The 24786-nt window shown below is 43.4% G+C and overlaps 1 protein-coding gene across 1 annotated transcript in view; it reads left to right on the plus strand.

The window, feature by feature from the left end:
- The window catches only part of PPTC7 (protein phosphatase targeting COQ7), a 119458-nt gene extending 95157 nt beyond the window's left edge, over nt 1-24301 (plus strand). The window contains exon 6 of the mRNA XM_069214871.1: nt 18176-24301. Within this exon, the coding sequence (XP_069070972.1) occupies nt 18176-18234 (59 nt within the window). The 3' untranslated portion in view covers nt 18235-24301. The remainder of the gene's footprint in view (nt 1-18175) is intronic.
- Nucleotides 24302-24786: the final 485 nt, after the last annotated feature.

The following is a 24786-nucleotide window of genomic DNA, read 5'->3' on the forward strand; positions in this document are numbered from 1 at the left end:
TGGCATTAGTCGCTGCAGATTCACATGCGCCCACCCGCCTCCCCGGGAGCCTGTAGCCGTTTGGAAGTAATATTCAACATTTGTACATTTGTAAATATATTACCTTAACCTTTATTCTGTACATACTTATTCATTCCATTGCATGGGCACTATTACTAACATACACAACTCATACCTCACCCTCTGCGGGGAAAACAATCGAAGATGGAGTCGACGCCCACGTGCAATGGAAACAAAGAGGAGTCGTCCCTCGGTCTCGTGACTCGAAAAGACTTCTTCGAAGAAAAACAACTTGTAACACTCCGACCCCACACCAGACGGCGGACTATGCACAGCATGTGAATCTGCAGCGACTAATGCCACGAACAGATGTACACTGGGTAAGTGACATTTTCCTTCTCTCTACCAGCACCGCACACCTCCTATATGTTTACAGATTCGAGTTCAGACGGGAGTCTGTGTGGGGTTTAGTCACTCCCGACACTCTCTATTTGTGTTCCAATGGGACTGCGTTAGTCTATGCACAGCATGTGTATCTACAGCTACACATGCCATCGAATGGAAAATTTTAATTACCAGTAGACATCGGTTTGTGGCATGTAGTGCTGTAGATTAACAAGCGTCCTCCCTTGAAGTGTGTACAGGTGATATATATATATATATATATATATATATATATATATATATATGTGTATGTGTATATATGTATGTGTAGATATGTATGTGTAGATATGTATGTGTAGGTGTGTGTGTGTGTATATGTGTATGTATGTATATGTATATATGTGTGTATATATGTATATATGTGTGTGTGTATATATATGTATATATGTTCGATGGCATGTGTAGCTGCAGATACACATGCTGTGCATTATCCTGCCATCTAGTGTTGGGCTCGGAGTGTTACAAGTTGTTTTTCTTCAAAGAAGTCTTTTCGAGTCACGAGACCGAGGGACTCCTCCCTTTCGGCTCCATTGCGCATGGGCGTCGACTCCTTCTTAGATTGTTTTCTTTCCGCCATCGGGTTCGGACGTGTTCCTCTTCGCTCCGTATTTCGATTCGGGAAAGTTAGCTATTTATCGGAAAATTTGACGGTATTGTTTGCGCTCTGTACCGGTCTAGTGTTAGTACATAGACACCGAAACAAGAAGCGCTCCGGCGGCCCTTCGGGGCTTCCACTCTCCAGTGGGGCCTGGCCGGGCCGACCGCTTCCATCGTCGAAACTCATGGACCCGGACCCCCTTCCGCTTCTGCCCGAATTGCCACGCAAAGTATCCTTATACAGACCAACACTTGGTCTGTAATCTGTGTCTATCACCAGAACACAGGGAGGATACTTGCGAGGCCTGCCGGGCATTTCGATCGAATACCCTACGCGATCGAAGAGCCAGAAGACTTCAGATGTCAACACCGGCCGAACAGATAGACGTTGAGGAAGAGGAGAGACTCTCCATTCACGAATCTGACTCGGCCGACTCCGAAACTGAGCAGCCGAAGGTGCAGCCAAAAACTGTGAGTAAATCTGCCCCGGCCAAAACACACTCCAAAATTATAAAGGCCCAGGTGATGCCACTGACAACAGGCCATGGCTTAACCTGAAAACACGGTGACCAAACATCTGCACCGAAAAAGGCCTCAAGAGCTGAAGACATCTGACTCCAGTCGAGATACCGGCTCCGAAACAACTCGGTGCCGAGAGTTCGACACCCCCAAAGTTAAAAAGGTTTCCTCGGAGCCGAAAAAGAGCGTACCGAAACCATCGGTGTCGAAACATGCAGCCTCAGAGCCGAAAACAGGCTCCTACACAGAAGAGCATGGACTTTCCAGCCAAATGCAAAGGCACAGATTTGAGCAGGAATTAGCTATGGGAGAGCCAGACCATACTCAAAGGAGGCTGTACATCCAGAAAGAGACTGGTAAAATTCAAACTCTTCCACCAATAAAAATAGAAAGAAAGCTAGCATTCCAGGAGGCGGAAATGCAGCCAAAAGCAAAAGTGGCAAGAGACAAAACACCACCAAGGTTTTCGGCACAGCCTTCACCACTGCACTCGCCACATCTGTCCTCGGTAGCAACACCCCCAATGCAGTCGCCAACACACACGGGGATGACACAAGATGACCCGGATGCATGGGACTTATATGATGCACCGGTCTCTGACAACAGTCCCGATTGCTACTCAGCAAGGCCATCACCACCAGATGACAGCACTGCATATATGCAGGTGGTATCAAGGGCAGCTACTTTACATAATGTAGCAATGCATGCGGAGCCGATAGACTACTTCTTATTTAATACCTTGGCATCCACTTGCAGCTCTTACCAAAGTTTGCCAATGCTCCCAGGCATGCTAAAGCACGCCAAACAGGTGTTCCAGGACCCAGTAAAAGGCAGAGCCGTCACGCCTAGGGTGGAGAAGAAATATAAGCCTCCCCCAACGGACCCTGTGTTTATAACACAGCAACTGACACCAGATTCGGTGGTCGTGGGAGCAGCCAGAAAAAGGGTAAACTCCCAATCGTCAGACGCACCACTGCCCGACAAGGAAAGTCGGAAGTTCGATGCTGCAGGCAAGCGGGTCGCAGCACAGACAGCCAATCAATGGCGGATTGCCAATTCGCAGGCTCTACTGGCTCGCTACGACAGGGCACACTGGGACGAGATGCAACATATAATACAGCACTTGCCCAAGGAACACCAAAAGCATGCCCAACAGGTTGTTGAGGAAGGACATGCGATTTCCAACAACCAAATAAGGTCTGCAATCGATTCGGCAGACACAGCAGCACGGACAGTGAACACTGCGGTAACCATTCGTAGGCACGCATGGTTACGGAGCTCAGGTTTTAAACCGGAAATCCAGCAAGCTGTGCTAAATATGCCATTCAACCAAGAACAATTGTTTGGGCCGGAGGTGGATACGGCAATCGAAAAACTCAAAAAGGACATGGACACGGCCAAAGCTATGGGTGCGCTCTACTCCCCACAGAACAGAGGCACTTTTAGAAGGCCACAATTTAGAGGGGGTTTCGTTCCCAAACCACAGAGCCTTCCACCTCGCAAGCCAGACCCACATATCCGGGCCAGTACCAAAGAGGTGGTTTTTGAGGATCATACAGGGGTGGACAATTCCCAAAACCAAGGGGGAAATTAAAAAGCCCTAAAACCCCTCAAGCCAAACAGTGACTTCAATGTCACAAACCCCCACCACTCAACACCAGTGGGGGGGGGGGAGACTTACTGCATACTACCACAACTGGGCAAACATAACTACGGATGCATGGGTCCTAGCCATTATCCAACATGGTTATTGCATAGAATTCATAAATTTCCCACCAGATGTGCCCCCAAGAGCACACAATATATCCAAACAACACTTAGACCTGTTACAGCTAGAAGTTCAAGCATTGTTACAAAAACAAGCAATAGAACTGGTGCCCAAACATCAAAAAGGTACAGGTGTCTACTCCCTGTACTTCTTAATTCCAAAGAAAGACAAAACGTTGAGACCCATATTAGACCTCAGAACTCTGAATCTCTACATCAAATCAGATCACTTCCACATGGTAACACTTCAAGACGTGATTCCCCTACTCAAAAAACAGGACTACATGTCAACGTTAGATCTAAAGGATGCATATTTCCATATACCCATACATCCTTCTCACAGGAAATACTTAGTTTGTAATACAGGGAGTGCATTACCAATTCAAGGTGTTACCATTTCAGGATAACAGCCCCAAGGGTATTCACAAAATGCCTTGCAGTAGTAGCCGCTCATATCAGGAGACAGCACATGCACGTATTCCCCTACTTAGACGACTGGTTAATAAAAACCAGCACTCAACAACAGTGTCTGCTTCACACACAATACGTTATAGAAACTCTACACAAACTAGGATTCTCTATAAATTACCAAAAATCACATCTAGAACCCTCCCAAATACAACAATACTTGGGAGCAACACTCTACACACAAGGCGATTGCCACTCCAAGTCCACAAAGAGTACAAGCCTTCCAAAATATAATATTAAACATGCACCCAAACCAACACTACCAAGTGAGGTTTGTAATTAAACTTATAGGCATGATGTCTTCATGCATAGCCATTGTCCCAAACACAAGACCACACATGCGGCCCTTACAACAGTGCCCTAGCAACACAATGGACACAAGCACAGGGTCAACTTCAAGATCTAGTGTTGATAGACCGCCAGACATACTTCTCGCTTCAATGGTGGAACCCTATAAATTTAAACCAAGGGCGGCCATTCCAAGACCCAGTGCCTCAATACATGATCACAACAGATGCTTCCATGATGGAGTGGGGAGCACACCTCAACCAGCACAGTATACAGGGACAATCGGACGTTCAACAAAAACAACTGCATATAAATCATTTCGAACTATTGGCAGTTTCTAGCATTGAAAACATTTCAACCACTGATAGCCCACAAACAGATTCTTGTCAAAACAGACAACATGACGACAATGTATTACCTAAACAAGCAAGGAGGGACTCACTCGTCACAATTGTGTCTCTTAGCACAAAATATTTGGCATTGGGCGATTCACAAAAACATTCGCTTAATAGCACAATACATCCCAGGGATTCAAAACCAGTTAGCCGACAATCTCAGTCGAGATCATCAACAGACACACGAATGGGAGATTCATCCCCAGATCCTACAAGATTACTTTCTATGTTGAGGAACACCAAAAATCGACCTATTTGCAACACAAGAAAACGCAAAATGCCAAAACTTTGCGTTCAGGTACCCACACCCTCTGTCCAAGGGCAATGCGTTATGGATGAGTTGGTCAGGGATATTTGCTTACGCTTTTCCCCCTCTCCCACTCATTCCTTATCTGGTAAACAAACTGAGTCAAAACAGACTGAAACTAATACTCATAGCACCAACTTGGGCTCGCCAGCTGTGGTACACAACACTGTTGGACCTATCAGTAGTACCTCACGTCAAACTACCAAACAGGCCAGATCTGTTAACTCCACACAAACAACAGATCAGACACCCGAATCCAGCATCGCTCAATCTAGCAATCTGGCTCCTGAAGTCTTAGAATTTGGACACTTAGACCTTACACAAGAATGTATGGAGGTCATTAAACAAGCTAGGAAACCTACTACAAGACACTGTCATGCAAATAAATGGAAAAGATTTGTTTACTACTGCCACAATAATAAAATTCAACCACTACATGCTTCCGCAAAAAACATTGTAAGTTACCTATTGCACTTACAAAAATCTAACCTAGCATTCTCTTCTATTAAAACACATCTCACCGCAATCTCTGCCTATCTGCAGATTAAACATTCAACATCACTCTTTCGAATCCCAGTCATCAAAGCATTTATGGAAGGATTAAAAAGAATCATACCCCTGAGAACACCACCAGTCCCTTAGTGGAACCTCAATATTGTATTAACATGACTCATGGGACCACCATTTGAACCCATGCACTCTTGTGAAATACAATACTTGGAAGGTCGCCTTCCTGATCGCTATCACTTCTCTTAGAAGAGTAAGCGAAATACAAGCATTTACTAGATAAGAACCCTTTATACAAATACATAAACATAAAGTGGTTCTCCGTACAAATCCAAAATTCTTACCAAAAGTTATATCACCATTCCACCAATCGTGGAACTCCCAGTCTTTTTTCCACAACCAGACTCCGTAGCAGAAAGAGCCTTACATACGTTAGACATCAAAAGAGCACTAATGTATTACATTGACAGAACAAAACAGTTTCGCAAAACAAAACAATTATTTGTAGCCTTCCAAAAACCTCATGCAGGGAATCCTATATCCAAGCAAGGCATTGCTAGATGGATAGTGAAATGTATTCAAACCTGCTATATTAAAGCAAAAAGGGATCTACCTATTACACGAAAGGCGCATTCCACTAGGAAATAAGGCGCCACAATGGCTTTTTTAGGGAATATACCTATGACAGAAATTTGTAAGGCAGCCACATAGTCTACACCTCATACATTCACAGAACATTACTGTGTAGATGTTTTAACAGCACAACAAGCCACAGTAGGACAGGCTGTATTACGAACATTATTTCAGACAACTTCAACTCCTACAGCTAAGCCACCGCTTTTGGGGAGATTACTGCTTACTAGTCTATGCACAGCATGTGTATTTGCATCTACACATGCCATTGAATGGAAAATGTGACTTACCCAGTGTAATCTGTTCGTGGCATGAGACGCTGCAGATTCACATGCGCCTCCCCGGGAGCCTGTAGCCGTTATAAGTTGGATGAAACTTGTAAATTTGTAAATATATACTATTCTTATACATATTATGTACATACATACGTACTCCATTGCATGGGCACCTTTACTATATACACAACTCCTACCTCACCCTCTGCGGGGAAAGCAATAAAAAATGGAGTCGACGCCCATGCGCAATGGAGCCGAAAGGGAGGAGTCCCTCGGCCTCGTGACTCGAAAAGACTTCTTAGAAGAAAAACAACTTGTAACACTCAGAGCCGAACACTAGATGGCAGGATAATGCACAGCATGTGAATCTGCAGCGTCTCATGCCACGAACATATGTACACTGGGTAAGTGACATTTTCTATACATTGCATGGACATCTTTTCTATCTCATTGTATATTTTTCACTTCTTCACTCTTCCCCCTGCACACAATCTAACAAAGGATTCGATGGCCATGCACAGTATTACCAAGAGGAGGAGTCACTCGATCCCGCGACTCGAAAAACATGTTGTACTACTCCGAACCAACACTAGAAGGCAAGCTTATGCACAGCATGTGAATCTACAGCACTACATGCCATGAACAGATGTCTATTGGTAAGTAACATTTTCCTTTCAGGTCTAGACGAACAAGTTACTTATCACAGATTCCTTTCCTTTGAATTTCCCAAGTGTCAGACGGGATCTGTAAGATTTTTTGTGAGCAGTACCCTTGCTTGAAGGTAGGTGGCATCTTATTGGCTCCGCATGGTGTCGGAAGCGATGTAGCAGTCACCTATGTAGGCGCCACCTCAGCACACTGATGTAATTTACTTTATCCTGACTTTCCAGGCCAGGAGCATGGACCCATGAAGTGCACTGACACCTGTGTGTACAAACTTGGGCCCCGAAAGGGGAATATCCTTTATCCTAGAAATCTGTCTGCAGAGCTGAGAGGATGGGTGAGCCGGTAAGGAGTATGCAGCTAGATATTGTCGCTACCAGTTAAGGCATTAAACTAGGCAAGTAGCTTGTTCATCTGATAGTAACTTCTAGCTGCAGTTTCCTTACCTTTAAATAAATACCCGAGCATTGCTGTTCCTGGTGGCGGGCTGGTCAAGTTAGGTAATCTGGAAAGTCCTGCCGGACTAAATGGCCAAAATGCCCAACCCTGCAGAACTGACTGTCCAGGCAGTAGTGTTTAGTGCCCATGTTGCTGCCAGGCAGATGTTCAGGACTGTGACTGCACAAGCTAGCACAGTGGTCGCAGCTTTGACTGTAGTGGAATGAGCCCGCAAGCCCTCAGGGGGTGGCTTCTTGGCCAATGCGTAGCACATTGTGATGCACAGAAACACCCATAAGGAGATAGTTAGTTTCTGCAGCACCCAACCTAACAAGGATGTGCTTGCCCATTCAGAACTCTTTTGTGTGGTCAAGGTTGAACAAGAACATTCTTTTTGGGTCCAGACAATGGATTTACTCCTCTTCTTTGAGCATAAAAAGTGCGCACGGTGACCGATTGACCCGCATGAAATGGTGTCCACCTGTTTGCCTTGCATGATCCACCTGGTGTTGAAGGCTTTCAAGCTGTCCATTTGGCCTGTTCAGGCCATGGCAACAAGCACGGTGGTGGGCTTCACATCTTCTTTGTAAAGAAGTGCTGAAGCTGTGGGTCTGTGTCAGGCTCACAAGATTTGTTTAGTTGTTAACCATCTGACAGCTCCCTAAATGTGAGGGCTGACTGCTTCAACTAGCTTTACCTTGCAGATCATGATGTCATCACCTTGCCAACCACAAATGACGTCACTATACGGTGGGAGTTCATTCTCTCTGGGGAACCCCTACCAGGGACCTTTTTACCACTTGAGAAAATGTGTGTTGTATGCTGTTTTGTGCCCTCCAATTTCTGATGCAGGGAGCTCTAGGGGACATATCTCATCCAAAATGGGACTGCATTCCTTCTGTTTCCTAAAGGTTCACCAAGATGGTGCATAGATCTTGATTGTGTTTGTAAGGAAATGCCTCCTTGGCATGGTCACCCCCTAACTTTGTGCCTTTGCTGATGCTAAGTTATGACTTGAAAGTGTGCTGGGACCCTGCTAACCAGGCCCCATCACCAATGTTCTTTCCCTAAACTGTACCTGTGTCTCCACAATTGGCACAACCCTGGCACTCAGGCAAGTCCCTTGTAACTGGTACCCCTGGTACCAAGGATCCTGATGCCAGGGAAGGTCTCTAAGGGCTGCAGCATGTCTTATGCCACCCTGGGGACCCCTCACTCAGCACATGCACACTGCCTCTCAGCTTGTGTGTGCTGGTGGGGAGAAAATTACTAAGTCGACATGGCACTCCCCTCAGGGTGCCATGTCAACCTCACGCTGCCTGTGGCATAGGAACGTCACCCCTCTAGCAGGCCTTACAGCCCTAATGCAGGGTGCACTATACCACAGGTGAGGGCATATGTGCATGAGCCCTATGCCCCTACATTGTCTAAGCAAAACCTTAGACATTGTAAGTGTAGGATAGCCATTGGAGTATATGGTCTGGGAGTTTATCAAACACTAACTTTTCAGTTCCATAATGGCTACACTGAAAACTGTGAAGTTTGGTATCAAACTTCTCAGCACAATAAATCACACTGATGCCAGTGTGCAATTTATTGTAACGTACACCCAGAGGGCGTCTTAGAGATGGCCCCTGCATACCTACCCGACTTCTAGTGTAGGCTGACCAGTTCCTGCCACACACCAGACATGTTGCTGGCCACATGGGAAGAGTACCTTTGCCACTCTGTGGCCAGGAACAAAGCCTGTACTGGGTGGAGGTGCTTCTCACCTCCCCCTGCGGGAACTGTAACCTGGTGGTGAGCAACAAAGGCTCACCCCTTTTGTTACAGCGCCCCAGGGCATCCCAGCTAGTGGAGATGCCTGCCCCTCTGACCAATGCCCCCACTTTTGGCAGCAAGGCTGGAGGAGATAATGTGAAAAACAAGGAGGAGTAACCCACCAGTCAGGACAGCCCCTAAGGTGTCCTGAGCTGAGGTGACCCCCCTACCTTGAGAAATTCTCCATCTTGAGTTTTGAGGATTCCCCCAATAGGATTAGGGATGTGCCCCTTTTCCCACCGGGAGGAGGCACAAAGAGGGTGTAGCCACCCTCAAGGACTGTAGCCATTGACTACCGCCCTCCCAGACCTAAATACACCCCTAAATTCAGTATTTAGGGGCTCCCCAGATCCCAGGAAAGCAGATTCCTGCAACCTGAAGAAACAAGGACTGCTGACCTACAAGCCTGCCGAGAAGGAGGAAGACAGCTGCTTTGGTCCCAGCCCTATCGGCCTGTCTCCATCTTCGAAAACCTGCTCCAGCGACACATCCGACAGGGACCAGCAACCTCTGAAGCCTCAGAGGACTGCCCTGGACTAAAGGACCAAGAAACTCCCGTGAACATCAGCCCTGTTCAAAACCAGCTACTTCTTTGCAACAAAGAAGCAACTTCCAAAGACTTCACGTTTCCCGCCGGAAGCGTGAGACTTCCCACTCTGCACCCGACGACCCCGGCTCGAGATCCAGAGAACTAACACCTCAGGAAGGACTCCCCGGCGACTGCAAGCCTGTGAGTAACCAGAGACAATCCCCTGGCCCCCCACAGTGACTCCTGCAGAGAGAATCCAGAGGCTCCCCCTGACCGCGACTGCCTGGAACCAACACTGCACCTGCAGCCCCCAGGACCTGAAGGAACTGAACTTCAACACAGGAGTGACCCCCAGGTGACTCTCTGCCTAGCCCAGGTGGTGGCTGTCCCAAGAAGCCCCCCCCCTGTGCCTGCCTGCACCGCTAGAGTTACCCACCGGGTCCCTCCATTGTTTCCTACCTGAAACCCTACACTTGCTTTGCACACTGCACCTGGCCGCCCCTGTGCCGCTGAGGGTGTTTTGTGTGCCTACCTGGGTCTCCTCCCCCAACCCCCCCTGCCCCCCCCCCCCCCCCCCCCCCCCCCCCGAGGACACAGGTACTTAGCTGCTGGCGGACTGGAACCGGAGCACCCCTGTTCTCCATAGGCACCTATGTGTTTTGGGCACCTCTTTGACCTCTGCACCTGACCGGCCCTGAGCTGCTGGTGTGGTAACTTTGGGGTTGCCTTGAACCCCCAACGGTGGGCAGCCTATGCCCCAGGACTGAGACTTGTAAGTGTTTTACTTACCTCCTAATCTAACCTTTACTTCCCCCAGGAACTGTTGATTTTTGCACTGTCCACTTTGAAAATAGCTTATTGCCATTTTTACAAAGACTGTACAGGATATTGTTTTCATTCAAAGTTCCTAAAGTATCTAAGTGAAGTACCTTATGTTTAAAGTGTTTAATGTAAATCTTGAACCTGTGGTTCTTAAAATAAACTAAGAGAAGATATTTTTCAATATAAAAACCTATTGGCCTGGAATTGTCTTTGAGTGTGTGTTCCTCATTTATTGCCTGTGTGTACAACTGCTTAACACTACCCTCTGATAAGCCTACTGCTTGACCACGCTACCACAAAATAGAGCATTAGAATTATCTACTTTTGCCACTATCGTACATCTAAGGGGAACCCTTGGACTCTGTGCACACTTTCTTACTTTGAAATAGTATATACAGAGCCAACTTCCTACAGTGTTGGACTGTCTGCATGGGGTATGGACAGGTTGTTCATTTTCTTCTGTTTGCTTCTTAAAGTGCATCTCCTCCCGGTCAGAGGGGCATATCCTACCTCCTACCCTCCAAAGCCTCCACCTCCATGCCTGAATATTGAGTGGGGAACTTGATTTACTCCAGTATTGGAACTTCCATAGATTCACATACTTGAATACTTCCCTGTCGTTGAGATGGGAGTCCCCAGTGGAATATACAGCCTAGGCCTGAAAATGTACATATACAATACATGGCCTAGGACTCAAAAGAATAACCTATCAGTCATTTTGTAAAATAGACCCAAACTCAAATTTGAACCAATCAGATTGCCTCACCCCTTAGAACCTCCTGTGAGGAGCTGCCTTCCTTCACGTTGTGCTGAGGAGTCTCCTTTGAGCTCTGCTCAATGTTTTCTCTCAGAAGATCTACTGCTTCAGTTTTGGGACTTTTTTTTTTCCTCTGGTGCTTCAAACTGGCTGCCATGTCAGAAACCAAGGAAAGGCCTTTTTAGATCCTGTGCCTCTTGCTTGAAGAAAAGATTATATGTGGATGATCCACATGAGGAATGCATTTACTGCTTATATCCCAGCCATAAAACAAAGGACTGCAAAGTATGTAGAAAATTCTCTACAAAGACTGAAAGACAGAGACTGCTGTCTGCTGTTGTGGCTTCAGAGAGGTAAGACTGGCCACTCGGCCTCTGATGAGGATAGTGCCTCCTCCTCTATTCTGCTTCTAAAACACTTGTTAAAAGAAAGCAGAAGGGCTTGGATATTCAAGAGCCACCTAAGAAAATGGCACAAAAATCAGCTGGGACATCTTTTAAAAGTTATACCTCTCCGCAGAGGAAGAAAACAGGCACAGAATGCTTCTAAAAATCATCAAAAAAGTCAGTTTCTGAACCAGCTACTCTACCTCATAAGCTTCTCCACAAATTCAAGAAACCAAGTTCAGCACAGTCGACGGTACTCATCGACTACTATTTCATCTGACACGCTGGTTGTAGTCACTCTTTCCATGTCTATGGCTGCAGGATCCTCGTCGACGATGCGATCATCCTTGTCGGCGGGACGCCCCGTTCCATCAACGCTATTCTTGTCGAGGACTCTCCCATCAACGATTGATCTCACGCCAACGCTCCTGTTGACTGTGCCTCCGTCGACGATGCCCTCGTCGACGACACCCTCGTCGGCTACACCTCTGACGTTTCCGACAATTCCTCCGTTGAGGACACTCGCGTCGACGGTACTATCGTCGTCTGTTTCCAGTGACAACCGTTTTTTTTCTCGTCTACAGTCAAAATGTTTCCAGCAAAGTGGCAGAGACGATCAACATTGCCATTCTATCAATCTGCGGCGCATACTCCTCTCGAGGCTTTCCAAGACTCATTTGACAGTCTGTCACATCACCAAGCAAGGTGTCAAGACTTTTGCCATCTCATTTTTTTTTTTTTTTTAGATGGCGACTCCTTTTATGATCAGCATTATAATGATCCAGTCCCACAGCACCAACAGCAAGGAATGGTGTGCTTGTCTTCTGGTCTTGTTTCTGACCTATCTGCCATGCTTGCAGATTATAGGGAGCGCTTTCATCCTCAGTCGGCAAAAGATCCTACACCAGTGGTTACTGCACCATGTACTCCGGTAACTCTACCAGTTCTTCCTGCTGCACCGCAAATTCCTCCTCAAGCTCCATAGTCCACAAGGTCAAGCCTCGTCAGACAAAGCGGCTGAAGGAGATGTTCTCTCAGAGCAGGATGAATGGGATGATTATGTACTCCCGGCACCTTCTCCAAAGCCAACTGCAGTTGAATCCCCTCCAGAGGATATTGGATCTTTTCATAATTTATTAGAAAAAGCGGCTGCGCGTTTTGAGCTTCATATGCCATCCACACAGCAGGATTGCTTCTTATGACTTTAAAGAGCCGCATAGGAAAGTAGTCAGAGCAATCCCTATTATAGATCATGAAGGGAAACTGGGATTAAAAAATATGTGGAACCCCGTGACGGTGCCAGCGTTATTGCCAAAGCTGGACAAGAAATATAAAGCGACAGAGGACGCCCCTGCTTGCCTGGTGGGTCTTCTATAACCAGATTCAGTGGTTTCTCAGACTGCCCAGTGAAGCTCTAGAAACCTTTCAGCACCTCTATCTGCACCTCCAGACAAGGATGGTAGGCGCCTTGATGACATTGGAAAGAGATTTTTTTCCTCGTCTGCCATTGTGGTCCATGCTGCAAATTCCCTGGCGCTCCTGGGCAGATATGACAGGCAGCTATGGTCAGACATTTCGCACTCTGTAGATCTTCCGGATTCCAGCAAGTCGGAAGCGAGAAAGATTCTCATTGAAGGTCCACGCATGTCTGCAGAGGTTATTGACTGTGCTTTGGACATTGCCGCTATGGGGCTTCGACTACTGGCTGGTTCAGCTGTCTTAAGGCGCCAAGGATGGCTTAAAACCACAAATTTTAGACTGGATGTCCAAACAAAGATCCTTGACCTCCCTTATGATGGGCAAGACCTTTTTGGTAAACATGTGGACGATGCTCTTCATGCAATCAAGGCAGACACAGATACTGCCAGGTCTTTAGGATCACTGCAGTGTAAGCGCACACCCTTTCGAGAAGCCAGGGGTAGAGGCCACTCTTCCTTTCGAGGTGGTTACCAATCCTTCAGGTACCCAAATTATTCCGGTCAATACCAATCTTCCAGACCCCAATACCATCAGAGACAACCTCCGGCAGTGGCATATAACAGACCTCCTCCTAGAGGGAAGTCGGGGAGATAATCTAAAGACACCTCCCACAGGCAATGACAGCCTCCAGGGGCCAGCTACCTCTCCTTCTTTGACACATCACCTGCAATGTTGGCATCAGATCACCAACAATAAGTGGGTTCTGGACATAACTCATGGTCGTCTGCTAGAGTTCACTTGCAGTATCCCCCCCCCCCCCCCCCCCCCCCCCCCCAAGACTGCTTTCCCTGAAGCATCTTCTCCTTCTGGAAATAGATGTCATGTTATCCAAAGGGGCGATAGAGGTAGTGCCTTATTCTCAAAATGTTCTCTATTCTCGCTTCTTCCTCATCAGGAATAAATCTAGTTTGTGGAGACCCATCCTGGATCTGAGGGAGATAAATATCTAAAGAAGCAATCCTTCCGCATGGTGACATTGAAGGATGTTTTGCAACTTCTCAACAGAGGGGATTTCATGGCTTCCCTAGATCTGCAGGATGCCTACTTCCACATACCCATTCACCCCAAACACAGGAAGTTCTTAAGATTCATGGTAGCCGGCTGGTACTTTCAATTAAAAGTTCTACCTTTCAGACTCCAATCCGCTCCCCGGATTTCCACAAAATGCTTAGACCCTGTTGCAGCATATCTGAGGCGCTTCAAATTCCAGATATTCCCATAGCTGGACGACTGGTTACTGAAGGCTTCCGACATCCATTCTCTGTGCCACTCTCTCAAGACCACGTTACGCCTTTTCCAACAACTAGGTATCACTTTCAATTGAGACAAGTCCCATCTTCAGCCTACCAGAATAATAGTTTTCCTGTGAGCTATACTGGACACGACTCAAGCAAAGGCGTTCCTAGCGGAGGAACAACAAATCAAACTTGTTAACCTAGCAGATACAATTCAGAAAAGAAAGTTTCTTTCAGTTCGAAAGTTCAAATAGTTACTGGGGATGATGTCCTCCTGTGTCAATCTAGTTCCCCACTGTCTCCTTCAGATGCGCCCTCTACAAGAAGAGCTCGACAAACAGTGGAAACAGACGCAAGGTTCCTTTGGGACATCATACAGGTAACAGCAAGGCTGGTCGACTCCCTCAATTGGTGGTCAACACTGAGAAACATCTCCAAGGGCTCAGGATTCTTAGCTCAGGTCCCTCCGTTTACGATAACAATGGATGCTTTGATGGAGGGATGGGGTGCATGTCTTCAAGAACTTCAAGTGAGTGGCAGGTGGCCCCCCTCTCATGCTTCTCTTCACATCAACCTCCTCGAGCTCAAAGCTGTGTACCTGGCATTGCAGGCTTTTCAGCCAAGAATCCGAGGCTCACTGGTGCTTGTCCGAACGTACAATACGACTACCATACACTACATCAACAAACAAGGAGGGACTCGGTCTCATCTGCTCTCCAGAGAAGCTAAAACCATTTGGACCTGGTGCAATCAACATTCAGTGCACATACGAGCAGAACATCTTCCGGGAGTGAGCAACACCACAGCAGACTCGGCACATCTTCCCACAAGTGGTGGCTGAATCCGAGGACGCTGGGTGTGATATTTCTCCGGTGGGGACAACCAAATCTGGACCTGTTTGCGACGTCCCGGAACATGAAATGCCGGTTTTATGCAAGCTGGCATCACCAACCAGGGTCGTGGGGAAATGCCCTTTCATTAGCTTGGTCAAGGATTTATGCTTACGCTTTTCCTGATACCTCTACTTCCGCAGGTGATCAGCAAGATCAAATCGGAACCCTGCCAGATAATCCTAATTGCTCCAGCCTGGCTACGCCAACCGTGATGCACAGAACGTCTGTTGCTGTCCTTGTGTCCTTACATCAGGTTAGCACCTATACCGGAGCTAGTAACCATCAGCCAGGGCCAAGTGATGTATCCAGATCCCAAGTCTCTTAGATTATGTGAATGGCTCCTGAGTTCAATTAGTATGGCCATTTGAATATTCCTAATGGCAGCAAAACTATTTTAGCTAAAGCACATGCTGATAGCACTAGTAAAATGTACAAATTAAAATGGAAACGGTTTTGTTTATGGTGTGTTTCTAATGGCATTCACTCGCTTACATCTGCTATCTTCTTCATCTGGCGTGCTCTGGTCTTGCGCATGCATCTATCAAAGTTCACCTGGCTGCTATCTCTAGAAATTTACGGCTTTCTTAAGGACCATCCCTCTGGTCTCATAGGCTTATCAAGCAATTCATGAAAGGTTTGTTCTGATCTTTTCCTCCTGCCAGAGCACCACCTCCAGGTTGGCACCTAAATACAGTCCTGGGTCAACTAATGAAGGAGCCATTCGAGCCCATTCATAAGTCAGATATTAAGTATCTCACCTGGAAGGTAGCGCTCCTCTTGGCTTTAACATCTGCTCGTCGAGTAAGCGAGATCCAAGCATTTACCATCCAGGAACCCTTCGTGAGATTTGCTGACGATCGTCATCCTACGGACAAACCCTAAGTTTATCCCCAAAGTGCCATCGGACTTTCATATTATTGAGCCAGTGGTGCTAAAGACTTTCTTTCCACAGCCTCTGACTGGAGCAGAAAGATTGCTGCATTCCCTTGATGTCACACAATGCCTTAAATTTAATCTGCAGCTAACGTCCTCGATCCGGAAATCAAATCAACTATTTGTTGCATTTAGTGCATCCAGAAGAGGGCATCCTGTTACTAAACAGACTATTTCTGGATGGATCTCAAGCGCAATAGTCTTTTGCCATCAAAGGGCTGGTCGACCCCTGGACGCCAGAGTACGTGCGCATTCTACCAGGGCAGTCTCTACATCCTGTGTGCTCTTTTCATGGGTGTTACTGCCGGACATCTGTTGAGCAGCGACGTGGAGAACGACACACGCCTTCACAAAGCATTACTGTCTGGATGCTGAGGTGCTCCAAGATGCAGCGGTGGGTCAAGAAGTCCTTAGACATTTGTTCCGATAAGGTGAGCTTTTTGTTTTTCCCACCATCCACTTCTGATATAGTATCACATTTTCTGTTCAATGTTAACATACGCATATTTATTTATGTTTCAGAGGGTTAACTTTTATTGCTTTGCATTTACCTGCTTTAATGCTAACAATACCTTATGATGAGATGAACAGTGTTTGTCAATACATAAAATGTGTTGATTACTGCTTGCTAGTCTTATTCAAGCATGTTAATCTATGAAAGTTCCAATACCGGAGTAAGAAATGTTACTTACCTGTAACTTTAGTTATCCAGTATTGGAAGCTTTCATAGATTCACATGCGACCCATCCGCCTCCCCGAGGGAACTCACCTTCTCTCTTTTCTCAGTGTTCATTATTAAAGCATGTATGCTCGGAAAATCTGAGGGAAGGCAACTCCTCACCGGAGGTTCTAAGGGGTGAGGCAGTCTGATTGGTTCAAATTTGAGTTTGGGTCTATTTTTTCAAAATGACTGATAGGTTATTCTATTGAGGCCTAGACCATGTATTGTATAAGTAAATTTTCAGGCCTAGGTTGTATATTCCACTGGGGACTCCCATCTTGACGACTGGGAAGTATTCAAGCATGTGAATCTGTGAAAGCTTCCAATACAGGTAAGTAACTTATTTCTTTTGATTTACTGTGAGAAGTGGTGGAAGTCATTTTATCGATGCATCACCCATCTACCAAATCTGTTTGTGCTGGACATTAGTTCCAGTTTGTATCATCGTGCAATATGGAGGGTATTGCTCCTGTTAAACTTACCCCTTTCTGATGCATTTTGCTTTGCACTTTCTTTAGTTTGGGACGGTCTTGCAGTGGACACATTTAGAGGTTAGCTTTGGGCCCTCTATCCCTGACCAACCTTTACTCACTGTTCAAGTCCCCAATTGGAATGAGGTTTCATAAAGGGTTGACTTGTCTGTTCCTTCCCTCTCCGTCCTTACCACCTTTAGGGGACCTTAACTCTATATGGAAGTCTAACCAAGCAACACCCTTCTCCATACCCGCATGCTATCAAGATGAGGGGAGCATGGCATCAAAGTAGCACCATTGGCAGAAGTGTGCTAGCTAAATGTCCAATTGCAATGTTCAGTCAGTGAGCATTTTTATACTCAGACACCTTGGTTTGAGTGTTCTCTCAACCACATCAGATAAACAGCGATATGTGCTGGTTAAAGGGAACACCAGATACATTACTTATGTATTTTAATTTGTGAGGGTGGGCTTTTTTTTGTGCAGGACAACTTTGGTTTAATGATCTGATTCCTCCAAGTGAAGTATTAACATGATCTCATCAACACTGTTTCAGTTCTTTTCAAGCTTCCTGTGAAAATTTGCTGAAGGTTGTAAGTGGAGTGTTCACTCTCCTCGTTAGTTTGTGTAGAAACTGCACAGCCTCTTTTTTTAGGCTTATTCCTTGATGTATTTTCGTGATATTTTTTAATTAGTTTGGAAATATTTGTTGTCCAAATAGGTTGGCTCTCCTTTAAGTACGCACACAATTTACAAATGAAAATAAGTTCTTCAGCATGAAGACTTAACTGTTATAACTTATTGACTTTTATTGTTCTGTTGCAGGAGGAAAACCCGATGACATCACTGTTCTTCTTTCTATAGTAGCTGAATATACAGACTAATTTGCCCGAAATATCGACTTTCTTCAGTTTTTTTATTTTTATTTTTCGTTTTTTTTTTTTTTTTTTCAATCGTCCGACTTTCAAATGTGTGGTTTCCTGCTGGCAGGACCACTTTCTTGCTTTATAATTGAGTTTGATGGCAGCTGCCTCCCAGCCCGTTGCCCCGACTTAAACAGTGATCTAAGAACCACTATTATTAAATTATAAAGAGAAGAAACTGAAAAAAATGAAGAACTTGAATCTAATCCATCCTTTTTTTTTTTTTTTTTTTTTTTTTTTTTTTTTTAACTCAAATGGGATAGACTGAAGCCTGCTGCATAGTAGAAGAAAATGTCAGAACCGTGTATTGTGTGAAAACAAAATATATTGGTGGAATGTATGGCCAAGCTAGATGTCATTGCCTCAAATCCCAGGGAGTGTTTTTATCCACATTGTCTAGTTTCATACCAATCTGGTGCAGTCATAAATAATACAGATCAAGGAGATGTGGAACACATTGCTTCTGTGCTCCACAGGACCATTCTTGAATCTAATGTAGTATATTCCAAACTAACTTGTTTCCTGCACTTAGTCAGCTCAACACATCTCTGGTCCTTACGCACAGAGGCGGCTTAAGATTCCTGACGTATCCACACTGAGACTGATGTTTAAGAGCTTCTGAATCAACTGTTATGTTTACAATTATTTAAGTTATGAAATCTAGCATTTGTTCATGGATTACAGTAGAGTACACAAGTCAACTGGGTATCTTTTTTTCAATACAGTTCATGTAGAAGTTAACTACTGTACGGTTAATTTTTGTGGTTCATTTTTTGTTCTCTGGTAGAAATATAGCTCTGTCAATACTTAAATCAAAGCCATGTTTTTTTACATAGATATATATAAATATATACTTGTGAGGTAAAGTTTGTTTGAAGACGTGCATTATTGAACCATATTAGTGGTCTCCACTTTTTAAGAAACGTCTGTTCTTCATTGTGGCATTACAGATATGTTGGAATATAGAAAAAACGTGTCTTAAAAGGAGATTTTACTAAGTGGCTTCATTATAATAAAACTATTGTCCAACTTTGAACACCCATTTTTAATATGCTAGTTTGCAGTGTGTATGTGCTTGTGTGTGTTCAACTTATTTAAAATACTTCAACATGTACCATGTACATGTCATTATACTGTATATATTGTCATGCTTGTAAGTGAGCGATTCAGTAATTTATCTGTTTCTGGACAGGCACTATTGGTTATACATATTAAAGCAACCAAAATTACTAGTCAAAATGCCTTAACTGTCCTAATTTATTCGTCAGTTTAATAGGCATCACATTTTGAATGCCTTTAAAAGTTGTTTTATGGCAAGATGGTACAAGTAGAAAATGATTTAGTTTGTAATAGAATATGTCTTATATTTGACTTCTTTCTATGCAGCAGTATTCCAAAATTGTCAGCTTGGTATGGCTTCTTACATAGTATACAATGACTTCATTTGGGTTAGGTTAAATCCTTCTGTCTTTTTGCTAAGGTGTGTATTTTGTCATGAGTGAAACTGTATTAAGATTGTGAAACGCATAAAATACATTCAATGGAGGTAACTCACATTAGGAAATTGAGTGCCTGTAATCTACAGTGGGAGCTTATGTTGATAAAGATTTAATCAGGCAATATTTTATTAACCACTTGGTTCAGAAATGATCTTTCAGGACTCTTTAATGGCTCATTCCAAGCAGTCACTGAAATTATATTTTTAATTTAATTTTACCTCACTCAGTTCTTAAGCAGTCTCTTGACTGTTATGCTGCTTGTAAAAACTGCTTCTTTATAGACTGACAGTGTCCCGTTGCCCCACAGTTGGCAAGAGTGCATTTATTAGATGTAGGTTTTTCAGAATTCTATAGAATCTCCAGAAGTTGATGAAGTTGTTGAAAACGAAGCCCTGCGTTTTAAAGTTCCATGATTATTCACATATTGTAAATGTTTGCCTCGAGACTACGAGCACTCCTGGGGTACATCTTACAAAACACTGAACAGAGAAGGTTTTTTCAGTTTTGGTGGGTTTTACATATTCTTTGTAGGATTTAACAATTACTGTTTTAAAGGTCAGTCTCAGCAAGTTGGTAATTGTAAAGTACCAGAGCTGTTGTCATAAGACTTGCATGGAGTTCTAATTGCTGAAGTTAGTCATGTGTTGCTACCCTGCTTGACTTATTGTGTTTTTGTTTAATGCCTAATTAATGCCTCTGCAGAAGGTGCAAATAATACTTTGTTATGTACAGAACAAGCAATTGTTACCTACCTAGATCCAACAATGATCAAACTCTGCTTCCTAGTAGGAGATAGGCACATATGATGGGTCAAAAATGGCAATCAGGGTGGAGGCAGTATCTTCTGAAATAAATCAATAACCAAACTTTTGATTAAGTATCTTTACTAGGCATTTTCTTTAAGCCAGTATGCATGTTTTGCATTTTTTTATTATTTTTTTTATTTAATTTTTGGGGGGGTTTTTGGGCACCACACCACTGCATCCTTCGTTGACTGGTATTATTTGTTTTAATAGGCATCTGTTATGTGGTCCAGCATATTTTTTATTTTATTTTTACTTTTACACTTGGCTAATTTCCAGTTTTCAGCAATTGTTGGCGCAAAGTAATAAAACTATTGTGGAATTATTTTGCATGGTCTTAAAATATTTTTGCAAGTAGTTTCTTTGTGGAACAGCATGTTGAAAATGGGTCCAGTGTACAGCGAAGCCAGATGTTTGCAGCTGAGGAAAACCCTTCCATTTATGTTTGAAAAGTAGGATCCCCCTTAGAACAGTGATCTAGTTGTTTTCTCCACTGATCAGGCTAGTACAATATCTTTAGCATTTGTGCCATTTGACGTGCCTTCTCTTTGTCGCTGATATTGCTCACTACTAACATGCTCAAGTCTCCTTGCAGTTTCAGTGCCACTTTCTAGTGTTATCCATAACCATAATCCATCATAGCTGTAGCTGTGTCTGTCCCAAATTGTGAAGGAGTTGCTTCCTTTGTATTGGTGTCTCAGAGGAGTGCAAAGTGCGCAGAAGGCATAGAAGTTAATTCTTTATGGATCCATTACGTTTAAGATTTAAAATGAGTTTAGTAAAATTCTGAAGTCAAGGATTCAGGGAAATATGCACACGTTATTGGATTAAGCCATCTAAACTCATAGAAGACAAGGCAGTTCATGATCCAAAAGTAATTTTATTTCAGGTGATAACTATTGTGTACTCCTGTGGATTTTCATCTGCTTTTATTAGTTTACCCACAAGCATAGCAATTATGAGGACTGGACAGCTATCAAGAAAAATCTACCAGTTTTGGGGGAAAAGAGGCTTGATTCTTCACTATTGGCTCTTGGTCTCAGATGACTGTGTGCGTTTTTACTTCAGGATTTAGAACTTTCACAAAGTTTGTAAGTCAAGGAAAGAGGACTGTAGAAACAGAATTGTAGCTTAGGGTCCAGACAATACTGCTATGTTTTTTTTGCCCACAGTGTTAAGCCACAGGGGCACCTGTGCCTTAAATGAAAATCGGCACAAGATACCCTTTTCTTGCTGCCTGCTTTCCGTAAAGTAACCATTCCAATTAAATGTAGAGTCCACATCCTTCAGACCACAAGTTGCACTTTGAGACCTGTTTTTAACCCTACATGCAAATGAGTTAGGCACTTGCTAGGGTAAACAGCCCAAGTGCAAGAATTTTGGAAACACCAGGTGAAATTGTACTTTGCTGCAATTTTCCACTCAACCTTCTTTACTAGAAGCACAGCGGTTTTCGATATGCCTGGTAATATTTAAATACAAATATTATTTTTAGTTTTGTTCTGGCAAGGCCATTGAGTTCTGAACAGTATTCCTGTCTAAATGGCTTTTCTTAAAAAGACAACGTTCTCTTCGGTATTGAGTCATGGTCTTGGAACACTAGATCATCATCATTGCATTTATTCTTATCTAAACTTAAAACATAAAGCAGATTTGACCATCATCGTAATTGGTAAATAACCTACTTTCATGTCTTACATTTGGGATCTGAAGCATTCTCTTTTAGATATACATGCCTCTTGAAAGAACACCAAATGTAAGAAGGCCAAAAGGGCAGTAGTAGGGCACCAGTCTTGAACTAGAATAAAAATGTTTTGTGCTTCTCTCCAATTCTTTCGATCATCCAACGGTTCATGTATGGTTTCCCCCTTGATCCCAATTACGTCCTTTATTTTGATTCAACACAACTGCACAAATGTTAGGTTGAGCTGATACCCCTCAAGTGTTAGTGATTGCAGAGCCACACATGTTAAAGTTAATTGTGTTATAATCAAGCTGCTGATTTACTAATATTACTTTAATTAATATAAATGTTGAAATTGTATCAAAACATTTAATGTCAAGGGATTTCAAATGTTTACTGAAAATGAACATTAACCTAAAAAGGAAGAAACTTAGTTTTTTAAAAGATTGACCAAGCCTATTGTCAGCCATTTCTGCCGCTGTATCAGCTGAGCTTTCTTCGTTCACAATTTGCATTAGCTTTTTTGTGTAGAGGTAAAAGTCCAATGCTATAGTGTACTATTTTTCTCCTCAACGTTATCCTGAGTTTTCATGCAGTAAAATGTCGAAATAAAGTCTGTGTTCTTAAAAAAAGAAAAATAGCTTTGTTCAATATGTGCCCATCAAGTCGACACTGCTATAGCAAAAACTTAAATTAGTTTGCATTTTAACTTTTTAATTCGGTGCTGAGTGGGTCTGATGTGTGTTGGTGCAGATCAGAGATGCCTTTCGTTTGTATTGGAAGCTAGAAAGTATATATGTTTGTGCTTTTTAGCGAGGAGTACAGTGCTGAGCAAACATCTGATTTGCACTGCAATTAGCTCAGAATCCAAGGGTAAATAACACATTTGTTAAACATATTTACCATTAATCGTCTGAATGTAAATCACTTAGAATAAATAAACTGAACTATGTATTTCAAAATTCATTTGTGTTTTCACATGTAATCCGATTTTGAGTGAAGAAGCAAACGTTTTTGCTGCTTGTGCAACGCACATGACTAATAAGGGACTTTAGCTTTTAGATTTGTAAAGCAATACTGTATGCCTAAAGAATAAGTATTTTCTAATCACAATTTTGTGAATTGTAGTTGCTCAAATATTTTTTGGATTTTCACCTTACCATATCAGTTTCATTTCGTCCTGTAAATATACAAAGCTGTTAACGCACAACCAAAAATTAAGCATAGAAATAGAGGGCTCATGCACTTTGTACAAACTAAAAACGTTTGTAATGCTACTTGGACATTTTTTGGGACCCAGTGTGAAGGCAAGATATCAAGAGAAACACGCAAAATATACTGCTTTTACGTTCAAAGTAATGGCTAAGAATGTATTCAGTTTATCAAAGCATGTTGATTTTAAGTGGACACTGAATGACTGTTAAAGTATGTTGTCAGATATACTAACATAATGAAGGTGGAACTGTTCTATATAGCACAATCTTTCTTCACCAAGTTAGGTTAATTACAGAATTTCGCTTGAAGAAAGTATTGGTGACAAGTGTGTAGGGTTTCATTCACAGCACTATGAGAGTGTTTAAAGGTCAAATGAGGCTTCCCTGCAGTTTGAGAAAGCTTTTTATGTTTGCAGCATAATTTTTGTACAAATATGTACTTCTGTTTCCAGTGTGTAGAAATGTGCCTCAAGCAAATGTACTGCAGTGTGTAATTTAGGGCCTGGTGCCAATTTAAAATAAATCATAGTGCTGCAAGGAATTACAGTTTGGCTAATATGATGAAATGATTGTTGTATACCGTGAGCCTGACTTCCAGTTTGAAAATAAATTTGTTTAGCTAAGGACTTGTGAAGTCACTAATGAGTAGTGGAGAGTGCAACAAGCCTGTTGGTCTGTTTGCGTTTTAGAAAGGATGTGTTTTTTGTTTGAGGTCACCCATCTGTAATGCAGTTACCTGAACTTAATGTCTAAAATGCAGAAATAGCTGTGTAAATACATTTAAAGAATCTGTAAAAATATTTAATTAAAGACAGTATTTATACTAAAGTTGTGTGTGTTTTAATGTATATTTTTTGTAGATCCCTTGCTCATTTTGTAAGTATATTTCTCTTTTGTGCTTTCATTATAAATGATGCTGTTTTTAAAGTCTGGACAGAGAAAGCTTTGCCAGTACTTGTCTAGTCGCAAAAAAGACTTAAAGTAGTATTGAGAGAGGGGTATTGGCTCCACCCCCTTGATCTTCTCTACAGGCATTTGATTTGTCAGCCTGCTTATGAAATGTATCCTTTGCTCATAACTGATATTGACACTGAGTATCAGGTCCGGCAGTAAGAGGACCTTTCTATACCAAATGTAAGACCGCCAGTGTCACAATATGAACCCATAACCCCTGATTTACCTGGACATACATTCCCACCCTCTTCCCCTGCTCTCCCTTGTGTGCAGGTAAGGCTGCCAGCAGTCCCACGACAGTTGTTCTTGTTACATACATAAACAGCCTGGGCCCCTCGTATCCCTCTCAAATTTTAGGC

This window comes from Pleurodeles waltl, chromosome 11 (genome assembly GCF_031143425.1).
Source record: "Pleurodeles waltl isolate 20211129_DDA chromosome 11, aPleWal1.hap1.20221129, whole genome shotgun sequence".
Classification (NCBI taxonomy): Eukaryota; Metazoa; Chordata; class Amphibia; order Caudata; family Salamandridae; genus Pleurodeles; species Pleurodeles waltl.